At 44.6% G+C, this 19,847-nt stretch overlaps 2 protein-coding genes across 4 annotated transcripts in view; both read left to right on the top strand.

Moving 5' to 3' along the window:
* The window catches only part of ALLC (allantoicase), a 40,318-nt gene extending 33,757 nt beyond the window's left edge, over positions 1-6,561 (top strand). For all 3 annotated transcript variants that reach the window (XM_038739812.1, XM_038739811.1, XM_038739810.1), the window contains 3 exons: positions 1,399-1,507; positions 3,111-3,238; positions 6,381-6,561. In XM_038739812.1, the coding sequence (XP_038595740.1) occupies positions 1,399-1,507; positions 3,111-3,238; positions 6,381-6,533 (390 nt within the window). In that variant the 3' untranslated portion in view covers positions 6,534-6,561. The remainder of the gene's footprint in view (positions 1-1,398; positions 1,508-3,110; positions 3,239-6,380) is intronic.
* A 3,455-nt stretch (positions 6,562-10,016) lies between these two features.
* DCDC2C (doublecortin domain containing 2C) overlaps positions 10,017-19,847 on the top strand; it is a 116,082-nt gene continuing 106,251 nt past the window's right edge. The window contains exons 1-2 of the mRNA XM_038740249.1: positions 10,017-10,399; positions 16,606-16,657. Coding sequence (XP_038596177.1) covers positions 10,104-10,399; positions 16,606-16,657 — 348 coding nt within the window. The 5' untranslated portion in view covers positions 10,017-10,103. The remainder of the gene's footprint in view (positions 10,400-16,605; positions 16,658-19,847) is intronic.

Here is a 19,847-nt window from a genome sequence, read left to right as displayed (position 1 = left end):
ATACATATGCACAGGGGGCTGAAGACTGTGAGCCCCCACCATGGGACAACCTGATAAACTTGTAACCTCCCCAGTGCTTAGAACGGTGCTTTGCACATAGGAAGCGCTTAATAAGTACCATTATTATTACTATTATTATTATTATTATTATTATGAGTTTGCAGTCTAGAACGAAAAGACTTCTGCCTCACCCTGACTTGCTCTCTCTATTCATCTTCCTTCTCAGCCCCACAGCACTTATCTACATATCCGTAATTTATTTATTTCTGTTAATGTCTGTCTCTCCCTCTAAACTGTAAGCTTGTGGCAGACAGGAAATGTGTCTGTTATGTTGTTATATTATACTCTCCCAAGTGCTTAGTACAGTGCTCTGCGCACAGTAAGCACAATAAATGCAACTGATTGATCGATTGAAGGGGGAAGATGAACGGGAGGCGAATGGGTTTCAAAAGACCTCGTCCATGTTCTGAATTCTAAGTCGATAAATATCCTTGGGTCCTTTTTATACCCACAAATTAGATTGTGAGCCAGGGACCCATGTCTTATTCTCACCTGTGAATTCTTTCCCGGAGTTGAGTACAGTGCTCTGCCTAGAATAAGCACGGAGTATTTTTAGTATTACTCAAACGTAAAACCAGAATGTGATAATGCATTTTAAAGTGAAGTACTGTAGCTTAGTGGAGAGAGCTCAGGCCTGGGAATCAGAAGGTCATGGGTTCTAATCCTAGGTCCGCCCCTTACCTGCTGCGTGACCTTGGGCAAGTCATTTCATGGTTTATGTTGCCAATTTGTACTTCCCAAGCGCTTAGTACAGTGCTCTGCACATAGTAAGCGCTCAATAAATACGATTGTTGATGATTTCACTTCTCTGTGCCTCCGCTACCTCATCTGTAAAATGGGGATGTGAGACTGTGACCTCTATGTGGGACAGGGACTGTGTCCAACCTGATTAGCTTATATCTACCCAGCGTTTAGTGCAGTAGACTAGAGAAGCAGTGTGGCTCAGTGGAAAGAGCCCGGGCTTTGGAGTCAGAGGTCATGGGTTCAAATCCCGGCTCCGCCAATTGTCAGCTGTGTGACTTTGGGCAAGTCATTTCACTTCTCTGTGCCTCAGTTACCTCATCTGTAAAATGGGGATGAAGATTGTGAGCCCCCCGTGGGACAACCTGATCACCTTGTAACCTCCCCAGTGCTTAGAACAGTGCTTTGCACATAGCAAGTGCTTAATAAATGCCATTATTATTATTATTGTTATTATTATTATTATTATTATTATTATTATTATTACCTGGCACGTAGTAAGTGCTTAAGAAATACCACTTTTAAAAGAAGCGTATTTCAACTGTTTGATCTTACAGTTTGTTAAAGATGTGGATAATCCTTCTTTTTGAATTTCAGAGAGATGGCAAGGGTGCCCTTCTGATGCCCGGTAGCGAATGGGCCATTTTTCGACTGGCACATCCCGGTGTAATAACTCAAATAGAAATCGACACAAATCATTTTAAAGGTAAACGTAATGTGTCCATTGATAATGAAGGGTGGGGCGGGCCCTAATTGTTCACCATGTTGATTAAATTAATCCGCCGGATGCATTTTAGTTGTTCTAGAAGCAGTAGATAGATGCCTCTACTCTAACTCTTCCTTCTCTAATTGTCGAGAGCAATTTGTGTTTGGGTGAGTAGGCAGTGGTTGAAATTGGGGTGATGTTCTTGAGCCAGAGCGGCCTAGAGGAAAGAGTCTGGGAATCAAACTGGCTCCCAGTCCCAGTTCTGTTCCTGGTCTGCTGTGTGACCTTGGGAAAATCACTTAACCTCTCTGAGCCTCCTTTTGCTCAGCTGGAAAGTAAGGATAAGACACCTGTCTTCCCTTCCCTGTAGAGTGTGAGCCCCATATATATATGATCTGACTTCATCGTATCCGTTCCAGAAAACCTCTCATCTCCCATAAGCGATACAGCACACAAATAAGCCCTTTTTTTTCGGCATCGTGTGAATTTCCTTCAAGGTAGACTGCAGTGGGAAAAGTAGTTTGAATTCATGGCTCAGTGGAAAGAGCACAGGGTTAGAATCAGGAAATATGGCTAGTAGTTCCTCCAGCTCTGCCACTCCCTGCTATGCGACCTTGGGCAAGTCACTTAACCTCAGTTTCCTCTTATGTACACGAGAAATAAGATGTCGTCTCTCCCTCTAAGACGATGAGCCTCAGGTGGACAGGGACTGTTAGTTTACCTGTTTTCAAAAAAATCAAATCTAATTCACATTGATAACCTTGCGGTGATGGGATAAAAAAATTTTCCGCCAAGCTAGCCCTCTTCCTCCCTTCAAGGCCCTACTGAGAGCTCACCTCCTCCAGGAGGCCTTCCCACACTGAGCCCCTTCCTTCCTCTCCCCCTCGTCCCCCTCTCCATCTCCCCATCTTACCTCCTTCCCTTCCCCACAGCACCTGTATATATGTATGCATGTTTGTACATATTTATTACTCTATTTATTTATTTATCTTACTTGTACATATCTATTCTATTTATTTTATTTTGTTAGTATGTTTGGTTTTGTTCTGTCTCCCCTTTCTAGACTGTGAGCCCACTGTTGGGTAGGGACTGTCTCTATATGTTGCCGACTTGTACTTCCCAAGAGCTTAGTACAGTGTTCTGCACACAGTAAGTGCTCAATAAATACGATTGATTGATTTACAGTGCTCTGCACACAGTAAGCGCTCAATAAACACAATTGAATGAATGATGATGATGATGGCATTTATTAAGCGCTTACTATGTGCAAAGCCCTGTTCTAAGCGCTGGGGAGGTTACAAGGTGATCAGGTTGTCCCACGGGGGGCTCACAGTCCTAATCCCCATTTTACAGATGAGGGAACTGAGGCCCAGAGAAGTGAAGTGACTTTCGCAAAGTCACACAGCTGACAATTGGCGGGGCAGGGATTTGAACCCATGACCTCTGACTCCAAAGCCCGGGCTCTTTCCACTGGGCCATGCTGAATGAATGAATGAATCTATCCCAACATTTAGCACAGAGCTTGGCACACGGTAAGCGCTTAGTACATAGCATCCTTGTTATAATACAACTGGAGCTTTAGCTGTTTCGTTCATCTTATCAGGGAATTTTCCAGACACCTGCAGACTAGATGGCGGCGTCCTGAGCGCCCAGGAGGAAGAAGATGGAGTTGTACGGAAGTGGGAAGTGAAGCAAGATCTGAACTGGCAGCCTCTGCTTTCCGTTACCAAAGTGAGCATGTGACATTCCTTCAATCAATCGTATTTATTGAGCACTTACTGCGTGCAGAGCACTGTACTAAGCGCTTGGGAAGTACAAGTCGGACATTATGGCTTTATCCCAATTGTCCCATCCAGGACTGGTTTTTTTTTTTTTCCCTGGCTTTAGCTGTTTTCAAGAGATAGGCAGCATAGCATAGTGGCTGGCTCCCAGGCCTGACAGTCAGAAGGTCATGGGTTCTAATCCTGGCTCTGCCACTTAATAATAATAATGGCATTTATTAAGTGCTTACTATGTGCAAAGCACTGTTCTAATCACTGGGGAGGATACAAGGTGATCAGGTTGTCTCACAGTGGGGGCGCTCAGAGTCTTAATCTCCATTTTACAGAGGAGGTAACTGAGGCATAGAGAAGTGAAGTGACTTGCCCAAAGTCACACAGCTGACAATTGGCGGAGCTGGGATTTGAACCCATGACCTCTGACTCCAAAGCCCGGGCTCTTTCCACTGAGCCACGCTGCTTCTCTGTCTGCTGCCTGACCTTGGGTGACTCATTTCACTTCTCTAGGCCTCAGTTCCCTCATCTGTAAAATGGGGGTTGAGACTGTGAGCTTCATGTGGGACAGGGACTGTGTCCAACCAGATTACCTTGTATCTACCCCAGCACTTAGAACAGTGCTTGATACGTTCATTCATTCAATCGTATTTATTGAGCGCTTACTGTGTGCTAAGCATTGTACTAAGCGCTTGGGAAATACAAGCTGGCAACATATAGAGACGGTCCCTATCCAATAGTAAGCACTTAATGATTACCATAAAAAAAAGGCCCTGCTGAGGTCTTCTCCCAAGAATTTAGTAGGCACTCGATAAATATCACAGATTGACTGATCCTAACCATATATTGACTGAAATTTATCATAAAAATGGATTAGGCTTATTTTAAACCCAATTTCAATCAATAGCATATGAGTGCCTACTTTTTATGGTATTTATTAAGCGCTTACTATGTGCTAAGCACAGGTAGATATATGGTAATCAGGTTGTTCCACAGCCACTGTCTTAATCCCTGTTTTACAGATGGATTAACTGAGGCCCAGAGAAGTGAAGTGACTTGCCCAAGGTCACCCAGCAGACAAGTGGTGGAGCTGGGATAATAAGAATAATAATAATGGCATTTATTAAGCGATTACTATGTGCAAAGCACTGTTCTAAGTGCTGGGGTAGTTATAAGGTAATCAGGTTGTCCCACAGTCACTGTCTTAATCCCTGCTTTACAGATGAATTAACTGAGGCCCAGAGAAGTGAAGTGACTTGCCCAAGGTCACACAGCAGACAAGTGGTGGAGCCTGGATAATAATAATAATAATGGCATTTATTAAGCGATTACTATGTGCAAAGCACTGTTCTAAGTGCTGGGGTAGTTATAAGGTAATCAGGTTGTCCCACAGTCACTGTCTTAATCCCTGTTTTACAGATGGATTAACTGAGGCCTAGAGAAGTGAAGTGACTTGCCCAAGGTCACACAGCAGACAAGTGGTGGAGCCGGGATAATAAGAATAATAATAAAGGCATTTATTAAGCGATTACTATGTGCAAAGCACTGTTCTAAGTGCTGGTGTAGATATAAGGTAATCAGGTTGTCCCACAGTCACTGTCTTAATCCCTGTTTTACAGATGAATTAAGTGAGGCCCAGAGAAGTGAAGTGACTTGCCCAAGGTCACACAGCAGACAAGTGGTGGAGCCTGGATAATAATAATAATAATAATAATAATAATGGCATTTATTAAGCGATTACTATGTGCAAAGCACTGTTCTAAGTGCTGGGGTAGTTATAAGGTAATCAGGTTGTCCCACAGTCACTGTCTTAATCCCTGTTTTACAGATGGATTAACTGAGGCCTAGAGAAGTGAAGTGACTTGCCCAAGGTCACACAGCAGACAAGTGGTGGAGCCGGGATAATAAGAATAATAATAAAGGCATTTATTAAGCGATTACTATGTGCAAAGCACTGTTCTAAGTGCTGGTGTAGATATAAGGTAATCAGGTTGTCCCACAGTCACTGTCTTAATCCCTGTTTTACAGATGAATTAAGTGAGGCCCAGAGAAGTGAAGTGACTTGCCCAAGGTCACACAGCAGACAAGTGGTGGAGCCTGGATAATAATAATAATAATAATAATAATAATGGCATTTATTAAGCGATTACTATGTGCAAAGCACTGTTCTAAGTGCTGGGGTAGTTATAAGGTAATCAGGTTGTCCCACAGTCACTGTCTTAATCCCTGTTTTACAGATGGATTAACTGAGGCCTAGAGAAGTGAAGTGACTTGCCCAAGGTCACACAGCAGACAAGTGGTGGAGCCGGGATAATAAGAATAATAATAAAGGCATTTATTAAGCGATTACTATGTGCAAAGCACTGTTCTAAGTGCTGGTGTAGATATAAGGTAATCAGGTTGTCCCACAGTCACTGTCTTAATCCCTGTTTTACAGATGAATTAAGTGAGGCCCAGAGAAGTGAAGTGACTTGCCCAAGGTCACACAGCAGACAAGTGGTGGAGCCTGGATAATAATAATAATAATAATAATAATAATGGCATTTATTAAGCGATTACTATGTGCAAAGCACTGTTCTAAGTGCTGGGGTAGATATAAGGTAATCAGGTCGTCCCACAGTCACTGTCTTAATCCCTGTTTTACAGATGAATTAATTGAGGCCTAGAGAAGTGAAGTGACTTGCCCAAGGTCACACAGCAGACACGTGGTGGAGCCTGGATAATGAGAATAATAATAAAGGCATTTATTAAGTGATTACTATGTGCCAAAGCACTGTTCTGAGCGCTGGGGAGGTTATAAGGCGATCAGGTTGTCCCTCGGGGGGCTCACAGTCTTAATCTCCATTTTACAGAGAAAACTGAGGCCCAGAGAAGTTAAGTGACTTGGCCAAGGTCACACAGCTGATAATTGGTGGAGCTGGGATTAGAACCCGCGGCCTCTGATTCCCAAGCCTGTGCTCTTTCCACTAAGCCCCGTTGCTTCTATAAGGGAGGATTAGTAAGTGCCCCCTCTCTTCCAAGCACTGCGCTAGACACCCAGAAATGAGCGTGTGGGTTGCTTCCGTCCCCGCTAATCCCAAATGACTGCTCGTTCCCTTCAGCTTTCGGCCCACAAGCGGCATTTCTTCGACGGCAGGAGCCTCCGCCTGCGGGATGTCATCACGCACGTGAAACTCACCATCGCTCCGGATGGAGGAGTGAGTCGACTGCGGCTCTGGGGTTTCGCCCAATCTGTCCTGTCGGCCGACCACTGAAACGGTGGCCTTTTCTTAAGCCGTTAATAATAATAATAATAATAATGATAATAATAATGACATTTGTTAAGCACTTACTATGTGCAAAGCACTGTTCTAAGCGCTGGGGGGATACAAGGTGATCAGGTTGTCCCACATGGGGCTCACAGTCTTCATCCTCATTTTACAGATGAGGGAACTGAGGCTCAGAGAAGTGAAGCGACTTGCCCAAGGTCACGCAGCAGACAGGTGGCGGAGCTGGGATTCGAACCCATGACCTCTGACTCCAAAGCCCGGGCTCTTTCCACTGAGCCACGCTGAAGGGGGGCACTCTCTGCTCAGCGCTGGGCTAGATAAAAGATAATCTGATTAGACCTTATGGGGTTCCCTGTTGAGAGAGTAGGTCTTTCACCTCCATTTCATAGCTGAAGAACCTGAAAAAGAAGATCAAGAACTTTGACCTTGCCATTCCTTGACCTGCGTTCTTTCTACCATCATCATCATCATCAATCGTATTTATTGAGCGCTTACTAAGTGCAGAGCACTGTACTAAGCGCTTGGGAAGTACAAATTGGCAACACATAGAGGCAGTCCCTACCCAACAGTGGGCTCACAGCCCTGTAGAACTTGTATCTCCCCCAGCGCTTAGAGCAGTGCTTGACACAGAGTAAGTGCTTAACAAATACCATAAATAATAATAATAATGGCATTTATTAAGCACTTACTATGTGCAAAGCACTGTTCTAAGCACTGGGGGAGGTTACAATAATAATATTGGCATTTGTTCAGCGCTTACTATGTGCAAAGCACTGTTCTAAGCTCTGGGGGAGATACATGGTGATCGGGTTGTCCCACGTGGGGCTCACAGTCTTCACCCCCATTTTACAGATGAGGTAACTGAGGCTCAGAGAAGTTAAGTGACTTGCCCAAGGTCACACAGCAAACGTGGCGGAGCCGGGATTGGAACCCATGGCCTGTGACTCCAAAGCCCGTGCTCTGTCCACTGAGCCATGCTGCTTCTCTCCAATAAATAAAGAATAAATAATACTAATAATAAATAATAATAGACTACATTTCCTTTGTCTTTCAATCACATTAAAGAGGATAAAGTCATTGAGACCAAGTCTTCACTATATCTGGATCATTCAGACCTAATTAGTTATTTGGATTTTCAGGCAAGAGTGCTTTTTTTTTCTTTTTCTTTTCTATTTTTTTTGTTTGTTTGAATGATTTGGTTCAGTATCTTGATTCTCTACTTCGGAAGTGTCGACTGTAAGCTCCTCTGTGGCCACAGATCATGTCTACCAACTCTGTACTGGACTTTTTCAAGTGTTTAGTTCACTGCTCTGTACACAGTAAGTACTCAATAAATACCGTTGATTGACTAATGCAGATTAAGTACATTCCTTCTGGGGAAAATGCTGAACCCTAAGCTTTTTTGAAACTGAATAAAGATTAATTTTTGAATCCAGATAATAATGATGGTATTCGTTAAGGGCTTACCATGTGCTGAGCACTGTTTTAAGCACTGGGGGGGATACAAGGTAATCAAGTTGTCCCACAGTCTTCATCCCCATTTTACAGATGAGGTAACCGAGGCATAGAGAAGTTAAGTGACTTGCCCAAAGCCATACAGCTGAAAAGTGATGGAGCCGGGATTAGAACTCATGACCTCTGACTCCCAAGCCAAGGCTCTTTCCACTAAGTCATATTTCCTGTAATATATTGAAAAGTGATGCTAAAAAAAATTCCTCAACGGATATAATGAACGCCATGCTTTCAACAACCTAAAAATCAAACTCTGTTGTGTGGGTGGGTATCATGTAAGCTTCTAAAAGAAAAATCAATCACAACGCGAACTGTTACCATGAGGAAATTCCCGGTCTAGCTATTTCCCAATTTTTAGAGGCACAAAACTAAATGAACGGGCTCCTTGCTTTTGAAGTCCACCACAGGGAATTGAATCATCTCTTTCAGGGACTAGGACTAAGTGCACTTTGGCTCCTTATGTCCAATTTGAAAGAAGAAACAGGAACAGCAGCACGGAGCTCTTCGATCTCCACGAAGCCGGACTTCCCGAGTTGTTCCCGCGCAGAGGAATTTATGGCATTTAATGAGAGCTTCCTACGTGCTTAATACCACCGGAAGCAACAAGGTTATCAGATAGGATGGGGTTCCTGGCCCACTTGGGGCTCCCAATCTATTTTATCTCCATTTTACAGATGAGGAAACAAAGGCCCAGAGAGGTTAAGTGACTTGCCCAAGGTCATCCAGCAGGCTAGTGAGAGAGTGGGTCTCCAACCCAGGGTTTCTGCTCCAGTATCCGGCTGGTTCTCCTTCACTGCCTGGGATAGTAGCCATTTCATTCAAGTCCACCTTTTCCCCCTGCTCTCTCCCCTTTTTCTTCCCAGTCACCGGGCCCTTCTGCTGGTCTTCAGATTTTTTTTTAATGGCATTTGTTAAGCGCTTACTATGTGCCAGGCGCTGTACTAAACGCTGGGGAAGATCCCAAGTTAGGCCCATTCCCACATGGAACTCTCAGTCAGGTGGCTGGAGAAGCAGCATGGCTCAGTGGAAAGAACCCGGGCTTTGGAGTCAGAGGTCACGGGTTCAAATCCCAGCTGTGTGACTTTAGGCAAGTCACTTCACTTCTCTGTCCCTCAGTTGCCTCATCTGTAAAATGGGATTAAGACTGTGAGCCCCCGGTGGGGCAACCTGATCACTTTGTAACCTCCCCAGCGCTTAGAGCACTGCTTTGCACCTAGTAAGCGCTTCATAAATGCCATTATTATTATTATTATTAATTCCCACTTTTCAGATGAGGAAATTGTGGCCCGGAGAAGTGAAGTGACTTGTCTGCGGTCTCACAGCAGACAAGTGGTAGAGTCAGGATTAGAAACCGGGTCCTTCTGTCTCCCAGGGCCGGGCTCTAGCCACAAGGCCACGCTGCTTGTTCTCTTGCTGGGTGGTTGGGGGGTGGGGGTGGGGGTGCGCAGGTCACAATGGCCCATGTCAGCCCCCCTCCCACCCCAACCTTGGGGAGGGGGAGAGAAGAGGAAGGGGCAGGGGGCAGGGCGGCTCAGGGGGGCGGCCACATCCCCCCAGAGTGTCACCATCCACGCTCTGCTCCGTGCACACTCTTCCCCCCTCCATCCTCCTCCTTTCTCCTCCATCCTCCTTCTTCCCCCTCCAGCCTCCTTCTTCCCCATCATCTTCCTCCCTCCCCATCCATCCTCCTCCTTCCCCATCCATTCTCCTCCTTCCCCATCCATCCTCCTTCTTCCCCCTCCGGCCTCCTTCTTCCCCATCCATCCTCCTCCTTCCCCATCCATCCTCCTCCTTTCTCCTCCATCCTCCTTCTTCCCCCTCCAGCCGCCTCCTTCCCCATCCATCTTCCTCCCTCACCATCCATCCTCCTCCTTCCCCATCCATCCTCCTCCTTCCCCATCCATCCTCCTCCTTCCCCCTCCGGCCTCCTTCTTCCCCATCCATCTTCCTCCGTCCATCCTCCTCCTTCCCCATCCTCCTCCTCCTCCTCCTTCCCCCATCAGTCCCGCAACACCCCCAGTCCACTCCTCCTCCCGGGGTACCATGAACACCCAAGATGCCTCGGCCGCCCGCGACTTGTTCGAGACCACGCCGGCCCGCACGGTCCTGGTGCTCCGCAACGGGGACCAATATTACCTGGGCAAGAAGTTTGTCATCAACCCCCGGAGGGTGCCCACCTTCGAGGCCTTCATGAATCAGCTGAACGAGGAGGTGGAGGCCCCGTTCGGGGTGAGGCAGCTCTACACCCCCAGCCAAGGACACCTGGTGCAGGAACTGGAGGAGCTAAAACAGGGCGGCAGATACGTGGCGGCCGGCAGAGAGAGGTTCAGGAAACTCGAGTAAGTCGGCCGCCGGACGGGGCCCACGGTGGACAGGAGGGAGAATCAATCCATCCATCGTTGGCATTGGGCGCTCACTGTCTGCAGAACACTGTACCAATAATAATAATAATAATGGCTCGACTGTGAGCCTGTTGTTGGGTAGGGACCGTCTCTATATGTTGCCAACTTGCACTTCCCAAGTGCTTAGTACAGTGCTCTGCACACAGTAAGCGCTCAATAAATACGATGGAATGAATGAATGATGGCATTTGTTAAGCGCTTGCTATGTGCCAAGCGCTGGTCTAAGCGCTGGGGGGATGCAGGGTAATCAGGTGGTCCCACATGGGGCTCACAGTCTTAATCCCCATTTTTCAGATGAGGGAACTGAGGCCCAGAGAAGTGAAGTGACTTGCCCAAAGTCACACAGCTGACGAGGGGCGGAGCCGGGATTAGAACCCATGACCTCTGACTCCCAAACCCGCGTTCTTTCCTCTGAGCCACGCTGCTTCTCAGCTTCTGGGAGAGGATTCATTCATTCAATCTTACTATTATTGAACCCACCCTGTGTGCAAAGCACTGTACTAAGCGCTTGGGAGAGTGCAGTACAGCAACAGACACATTCCCTGTCTGGAGGCCTTCCCAGACTGAGCCCCCTCCTTCCTCTCCCCCTCCTCCCCCTCTTCATGCCCCCAGCCTTACCTCCTTCCCTTCCCTACAGCACCTGTATATATGTATATATATGTTTGTACGGATTTATTACTCTATTTATTTATTTTACTTGCACAAATCTATTCTATTCATTTTATTTTGTTAATATGTTTGGTTTTGTTCTCTGTCTCCCCCTTCTAGACTGTGAGCCCACTGTTGGGTAGGGACCGTCTCTAGATGTTGCCAACTTGTACTTCCCAAGCACTTAGTACAGTGCTCTGCACACAGTAAGCGCTCAATAAATATGATTGATTGATTGATTGATTCCCTACCCACAATGAGCTTACAGTCTAGAGGGGGAGTCAGACATTAATAATAATAACGATGGTATTTGTTAAGCGCTCACTATGGGCCAAGCACTGTTCTAAGCACTGGGATAGATACAGAGTGATCAGGTTGTCCCATACGGGGCTCACAGTCTTGATCCCCATTTTCCAAATGAGGGAACTGAGGCACAGAGAAGTGAAGCGACTTGCCCAAAGTCACACAGCTGACAGGTGGCAGAGCCGGGATTAGAACCCACGACCTCCGACTCCCAAATCTAGGCTCTTGCCACTAAGCAAGACTGAGCCCCCCTCTTCCTCTCCCCCTCCTCCCCCTCCCCATCCCCCCCTCATTACCACCTTCCCCTCCCCACAGCACCTGGATATATGTATATATGTTTGTACAGATATATTACTCTATTTATTTTACTTGTACATATTTATTCTACTTATTTTATTTTGTTAATATGTTTTGTTTTGTTGTCTGTCTCCCCCTTCTAGACTGTGAGCCCGCTGTTGTGTAGGGACCGGCTCTATCTGTTGCCAACTTGTAGTTCACAAGCGCTTAGTGCAGTGCTCTGCACACAGTAAGCGCTCAATAAATACGATTGAATGAATGAACCAACTAAGCCACGCTGCTTCTCTAAATAATTGAATAAAGGAATAAGTAGTGTAAGTAATTATCTTAGGGTATTTGTTCAGCGCTTACTATGTAGTGTAAGTGTTTAATTATCTTATGGTATTTGTTCAGCACTTACTACGTGACGAGTACTGTTCCAATGCCCGGTAGATACGGGTTACTCAGGTTGGACATCGTCTCCTGTCCCAAATTCCCTGTCCCAAATGGGGCTCACCGTCCACACAGCAGAGAGAACAGGTACTGAATCCCCATTTTACAGCTGAAGAAACTGAGGGCCAGGGAGGTTAAGTGAAGTTCATTCAATCGTATTAATCATATTACTCTATTTATTTATTTTACTTATTACTCTATTTATTTATTTATTTTACTTGTACATATCTATTCTATTTATTTTATTTTGTTAATATGTTTTGTTTTGTTCTCTGTCTCCCCCTTCTAGACTGTGAGTTGGGTAGGGACCGTCTCTAGATGTTGCCAACTTGGACTTCCCAAGCGCTTAGTACAGTGCTCTGCACACAGGAAGCGCTCAATAAATATGATTGATGATGATGACGATGAAGTTCATTCAGTCGTATTAATCATATTACTCTATTTATTTTACTTATTACTCTATTTATTTTACTTGTACATATCTATTCAATTTATTTAATTTGTTAATATGTTTTGTTTTGTTCTCTGTCTCCCCCTTCTAGACTGTGAGTTGGGTAGGGACCGTCCCTAGATGTTGCCAACTTGGACTTCCCAAGCGCTTAGTACAGTGCTCTGCACACAGTAAGCGCTCAATAAATACAGTTGATTGATTGATTGATTAAGTGACCCACCCAAGGACACGGTGGACAACTGGCAGAGTCGAGATTAGAACCCATGACCTCCCCACTCCCAGGCCCGTGCTTTATCCACTAAGCCATAGGTAGCACTCAGTGAGTGCTCATTGAATGCTTTGAGCCCAAATAAGTATGACCTTGTCACTTAACTTCTCTGGGCCTCAGTTACCTCATCTGTAAAATGGCGATGAAGACTGTGAGCCCCCCGTGGGACAATCTGATCACCTTGTGACCTCTCCAGCGCTTAGAACAGTGCTTTGTACATAGTAAGCACTTAATAAATGCTATCATTATTATGATAATATCATATCATATCATATCACATCATATATTATATTATATATTATATTATTATATTATATCATATTATATTACTATTATATTACCATTATTATTATAGAAACACTATAGTGTTTCTCCTCTCTGGGAAGTGAAATTTTGAATTTAGCTTTATCTAACTGAGAGTTCCACGTTAGGCGAATTAGTAATGTGAGAATCGTGTTCTTAAGGCCATGGGTTCTAATTTTGACTCAGCCACTTGTCTGCTGTGTGACCTTGGGCAATTCACTTCACTGCTCTGGGCCTCAGTTCCCTCATCTGTAAAATGGGGATTAAGACTGTGAGCCCCCCGTGGGACAACCTGATCACCTTGTAACCTCCCCAGAGCTTCGAACAGTGCTTTGCACATAGTAAGCACTTAATAAATGCCATTATTATTATTATATTATTATTATTATAGAAACACTATAGTGTTTCTCCTCTCTGGGAAGTGAAATTTTGAATTTAGCTTTATCCAACTGAGAGTTCCACGTTAGGCAAATTAATAATGTGAGGATCGTGTTCTTAAGGCCATGGGTTCTAATTCTGACTCAATCACTTGTCTGCTGTGTGACCTTGGGCAAGTCACTTCACTGCTCTGGGCCTCAGTTCCCTCATCTGTAAAATGGGGATTGAGACTGAGAGCCCCCCGTGGGACAACCTGATCACCTTGTAACCTCCCCAGCGCTTCGAACAGTGCTTTGGACATAGTAAGTGCTTAATAAATGCCATTATTATTATATTATATTATATTATTATTATTATTATTATTATAGAAACACTGTAGTGTTTCTCCTCTCTGGGAAGTGAAATTTTGAATTTAGCTTTATCCAACTGAGAGTTCTACATTAGGCAAATTAATAATGTGAGAATCGTGTTCTTAAGGCCATGGGTTCTAATTCTGACAGCCACTTGTCTGCTGTGTGACCTTGGGCAAGTCACTTCACTGCTCTGGGCCTCAGTTCCCTCATCTGTAAAATGGGGATTGAGACTGAGAGCCCCACGTGGGACAGGGAATACGTCCAGCCCGATTTGCTTGTATCTACACCAGCGCTTAGTAAAGTGCCTGGCACATAGTAAGCGCTTAACAAATGCCATAACTATTGTTATTATTATTATTCTTCTTAAGCCCACCCATTTACAGTTCTTTCCTGACCAATCAACAACATTTATTTAGTGCTTACTTACTAAGCGCTTTGGAGAGTTGGTAGACAGAGCCCGCTTTTGGGTAGGGACCGTCTCTATATGTTGCCAACTTGGACTTCCCAAGCACTTAGCACAGTGCTCTGCACACAGTAAGCACTCAATAAATACGATTGAATGAATGAATGTTTCCTGCCCACCACGAGTTTAAAGTCTAGAGAAACTTGCACTCGTTCAAAAAATATCTTGAAACTCACCTTTTGAAATTGAAAATGCTCCCATTTATCTCATAATAATAATAATAAGCGCTTAGTACAGTGCTCTGCACATAGTAAGCGCTCAATAAATACGATTGATGACTGATAATAATTGTGGTATTTAAGTGCTTACTAAGTACCCAGTACTTTAAGTGATCAGTGAGGACGCAATCTCTGTCCCAAGTGGGATTCACAGCCTACGGGGGAGAGAGAGCTGGCATTTAAGCCCCCATTTTACAGAGGAGGAAATCGAGGCATAGAGAAGTTAAGTGACCTGCCCGTGTTCTTCTACTTCAGGTCTTCAAGGCCTGAAAAGAAAATATTTGAGGTGGAAAAAGACAACTTCGCTTTTCGCAAAATCTCTTCCGTCAGTGTGTCCACCTAAGATCTGCCTCCCCCACACGTCTGCTGTGTGACCTTGGGCAAGTCACTTCACTTCTCTGTGCCTCAGTTCCCTCATCTGTAAAATGGGGATTAAGACTGTGAGCCCCACATGGGGCAACCTCATCTCCTTGTGTTCCCCCCAGCGCTTAGAACAGTGTGCTTTGCACATAGTAAGCGCTTAATAAATACCAACATTATTATTATTATTATTATCTTCAAGACCCGATGAGAAAATATACGAGCTGGAAAAGGAGAAATTTCCATCATACAGAAATGTCTCCTGAGAAGAACCGCACCTGCAGTCTTCAAGGCCTTTTAATTGAGAATGAAAGAATAAGGAATTTATTTATATTGATGCTACTGATGCCAGTCAATTTGTTTTGTTTTGTTGTCTGTCTCCCCCCTTTCTAGGCTGTGAGCCCGTTGTTGGGTTTGTCTCTATTTGTTGCCGAATTGTACTTTCCAAGCGCTTAGTACAGTGCTCTGCACACAATAAGCGCTCAGTAAATACGACTGAGGCAAGTGGCTGAGCTGGGATTGAAACTCAGCTCCTGCAACTCCCAAACCTGGGGTCTTTTCACCAAGGCACTCTGTTTCTCTCCTTGATGTACCTGATTTGTACCCAGCGCTTAGAACAGTGCTTTGCACATAGTAAGCGCTTAATAAATGCCATTATTATTATTATTATTATTTGCATTTTCTCAGTGATGCTATAATATATATATATAAATATATATATAAATATATAAATATATATAATATAAATGCCATTATTATTATTATTATTATTTGCATTTTCTCAGTGATGCTATAAATAATGAGCTCATAGTTTTAACGATTTCCATCTTCAATTTTGTTCCTTTTAATCACACTCAGTATTGAGGTTTCCTCTGTAGGTGGAAAAACTGTAGGATCAAATATGCAATCGAGCGAATCAATTACTTTTAATATAGTGTATGAATAGGAGGGTTGTACAGTATTTCCAAAATCCTGTTTTGTTAAAAAAAATAATTATCCGTGAAATAAAGCAGTTGAAATTCCAAAGAGACAGTCGTCCTCGAGGTTTCCCAGATCGATTTCTACTGTCCCCAGGTTAAATCATTCCGGGCCAACTCTGCATTTTGTTTCTTCACAGCCTCCTCTTTACATATCATGCGAACCCCAACAACTCATGTATATCTCCCCTTTTCCTTCTTCCTCCTTCCAGCAAATTATTTTAGTGCCTATTTCCCTCTCTAAAGGAACCGGTCCTTAAGGGCAGAGGATCCTCAGTTTTGGGTTTTCCACACGGCAGACACTCCATAACTACGATTGATTGATCGATGATGAATATTCCTACCTTAGAACATGTTTCCCTATCGCTCTACAGAGCCAAGGGCCTTAAAATTGGGCCCTCGTACTCTTGACAAAGCAGGAGGAAACGGCAATTAATGTCCGGGACACAGACGGGAACTGCGGGAATGAGAACATTTTTCCGTCTCAGTTTTTCCTCCTCGGGGTTTGACATTATATACAGTGAAAACCAGGCCTAGAGCGGCATAACTGCCTATTTGATCGTTCCGCCCTTTAATTTGCCGTATGTTATTACAGTGCAGAAAAGAGCTCACCCTATCTACAGGCCCGGATTTTATTCAGTAATCCGATTTATCTGCCGTGTATTCTAATTTATCTTTATTCCCCTTCACAGTTACTTTCAAATAACAGCCAGAAAGCCGCAAAGGATGAGAAGGATGAAGGAAGTGAGTGTTTTCTGGTTATTATTAAGCCCAAATTGGATAACGTTGTAAGCACTTGGTAACAAATATTTGTAGTATTAAGTACGTTGAAGCCGGAGAGTGGGCGATTTTTGTTCGGGAATGCTGGCAAGGATAGGGCTTGCGGTTGATCAGTTTTGTGATTTTTCATTATCTGCCAGAGCTCCTGGGTAATTAAGAGGTGATTAAATGGGGAAAAAAACCAAATACAAACATACCCCACTAGTAGGGTGGCGTCAGACAACCCTCGGGAATACCAGACAAGGAAAGGCATAGGATGTCAGCAGCGTGGCTCGGCGGAAAGAGCACGAGCTTGGGAGTCCGAGGTCGTGGGTTCTAATCCCGCCTCCGCTACTTATCAGCTGTGTGACTGCGCAAGTCACTTCACTTCTCTGGGCCTCAGTTCCCTCATCTGGAAAATGGGGATTAAGACTGTAAACTCCACGTGGGACAACCTGATTACCTTACCTTATCTCCCCCAGCGCTTAGAACAGTGCTTGGCACATAGTAAGCGCTTAACAAATACTATTATTATTGTTATTGTTATACCAGAGTGTTTCTCGGAGGGGGACCGCCAAACCCCTATTTTATTTACTGCAGAGATCTGGATCTGGAGCCAATAGAGAAGGACTGTGGATAGACACAGTAAGCGCTCAATAAATATGATTGATGATGATGATGATGATGATGATGATGATAGAACACAGGCTTGGGAGTCTGGCTTCGTAACAAGCCTGCTGTGTGAGCTTGGGCAAGTCACTTCACTTCTCTGGGCCTCAGTTACCTCATCTGCAAAATAGGGCTAAAGACTGTGAGCCCCATGGGGGACACGGACTGGGTCCAACCCCGTTATTGTGTATCTATCCCGGAGCTTAGGAAAGTGCCTGACACGTATTAAGCGCTTAACAAATGCCGCAATTACTCCCTGGGCCTCAGTTACCTCATCTGTAAAATGGGGATTAAGACTGTGTCCAACCTGATTCTCTTTTATTCATTCAATCGTATTTATTGAGCGCTTACTGTGTGCAGAGCATCTACCTCAGTGCTTAGTACAGTGTCTGGCACATTGTAAGTGCCATCTCATAAAACCCACCAAAATTAGTCTAATTTAGGTTGAATGGCGGCTTTCTTTTCTTAACTAGTGAATACCTCTGCATACTTTTGATTTCCTCTCTCTGACAGCATCATTCATTTATTCAATCGTATTTACTGAGCACTTACTGTGTGCAGAGCACTGTACTAAGCACTTGGGAAGTACAAATCGACCATGTATAGAGACGGTCTCTACCCAACAACGGGCTCATCATCCTCAGCCGTTTTTATAAGGTCATCTATACTCTGCAAAATGGGCACAATACTTCTTCATCCCTAAACTTTAGCTGGTAGTGGGGAGATCTTAACTTCTCCAATGATGAAGACGGGTTATTCATTCATTCAATCTGAGAAGCAGCATGGCTCAGTGGAAAGAGCCCGGGCTTTGGAGTCAGAGGTCATGGGTTCAAATTCCGGCTCCGCCAATTGTCAGCTGTGCGACTTTGGGCATGTCACTTAACTTCTCTGTGCCTCAGTTACCTCATCTGTAAAATGGGGATTAAGACTGTGAGCCCCCTGAGGGACAACCTGATCACCTCGTAACCAGCGTGGCTCAGTGGAAAGAGCCCGGGCTTTGGAGTCAGAGGTCATGGGTTCGAATCCGGGCTCCGCCAAATGTCAGCTGTGTGACTTTGGGCAAGGCGCTTAACTTCTCTGGGCCTCAGTTACCTCATCTGTAAAATGGGGATTAAGATTGTGAGCCCCCCGTGGGACAACTTGACCACCTTGTAACCTCCCCAGTGCTTAGAACAGTGCTTTGCACATAGTAAGTGCTTAATAAATGCCATTATTAATCATTAATTGTAACCACCCCAGCGCTTAGAACAGTGCTTGGCACATAGTTAAGCGCTTAATTAATGCCATCATCATCATTCAATCATATTTATTAGCGCTTAGTACAGTGCTCTGCACACAGTAAGCGCTCAATAAATACGACTGATTGATTGATTCATTAAGTGCTTACTGTGTGCAGAGCACTGTACTAAGTGCTTGGGAAGTAGAAGTCGGCAACATATAGAGACGGTCCCCACCCAATAATGGGCTTATTGAAGTTTGATGTGGAACTTTTTGGGCCATTTTGCTTCTGGATACGGTGCAGTGAACTCGCTGAAATCTAAATAATTCTGCCTTCCTCATTAAATACTTTCTAGGTGATTGGTTCAAGGGTCGCTTCTAGACCTCAGGAAATCAGATCCAAACTGGGCAAAGACCCTTCTCTAAAATCCATTAATTGATATTTATTCAATCTAATAATAATTCATTCATCCATTCAATCGTATTTATTGAGCGCTTACTGTGTGCAGAGCACTGTACTAAGCACTTGGGAGACTACAATGCAGCAATAAACAGTCAAGATTCCCTGCCCACAGTGAGTTTACAGTCTAGAGGTGGGGAGCTAGACATCAATACAAATAAATAAAATGATAGATATGTACGTAAGTGATGTGGGGCTGGGAGGGGGGAGCAAGGCGAGCAAGTCATGGTAACACAGGAGGTAGTGGAAGATGAGGAAAAGGGGGGCTTAGTCTGGGAAGCCCTCTTGGAGGAGATGTGCTTTCAATAAAGGCTTTTAATAATAATAATCATACTAATGATGACATTTATTAAGTGCTTACTATGCGCAAAGCACCGTTCTATGCGCTGGGGAGGTTACAAGGTGATCAGGTTGTCCCACGGGGGGCTCACAGTCTTAATAGAAGCAGCGTGGCTCAGTGGAGAAGAGCCTGGGCTTTGGAGTCAGAGGTCGTGGGTTCAAACCCCGGCTTCGCCAATTGTCAGCTGTGTGACTTTGGGCAAGTCACTTCACTTCTCTGGGCCTCAGTTCCCTCATCTGTAAAATGAGGATTGAGACTGTGAGCCCCACGTGGGACAACCTGATCACCTTGTAACCTCCCCGGCGCTTAGAACAGTGCTTTACACATAGTAAGCGCATAATAAATGCCATCATTATTATTAATCCCCATTTTACAGATGAGGTCACTGAGGCCCAGAGAAGTGAAGTGACTTGCCCAAAGTCACCCAGCTGACAAACGGCAGAGCCGGGATTTGAACCCATGACCTCTGACTCCAAAGCCCGGCCTAT

The sequence above is a fragment of the Tachyglossus aculeatus genome, chromosome X1 (assembly GCF_015852505.1).
Source record: "Tachyglossus aculeatus isolate mTacAcu1 chromosome X1, mTacAcu1.pri, whole genome shotgun sequence".
Taxonomy (NCBI): Eukaryota; Metazoa; Chordata; class Mammalia; order Monotremata; family Tachyglossidae; genus Tachyglossus; species Tachyglossus aculeatus.
Note: the sequence above shows the minus strand (reverse complement) of the source record. Positions and strands in the feature narration are given on the sequence as shown.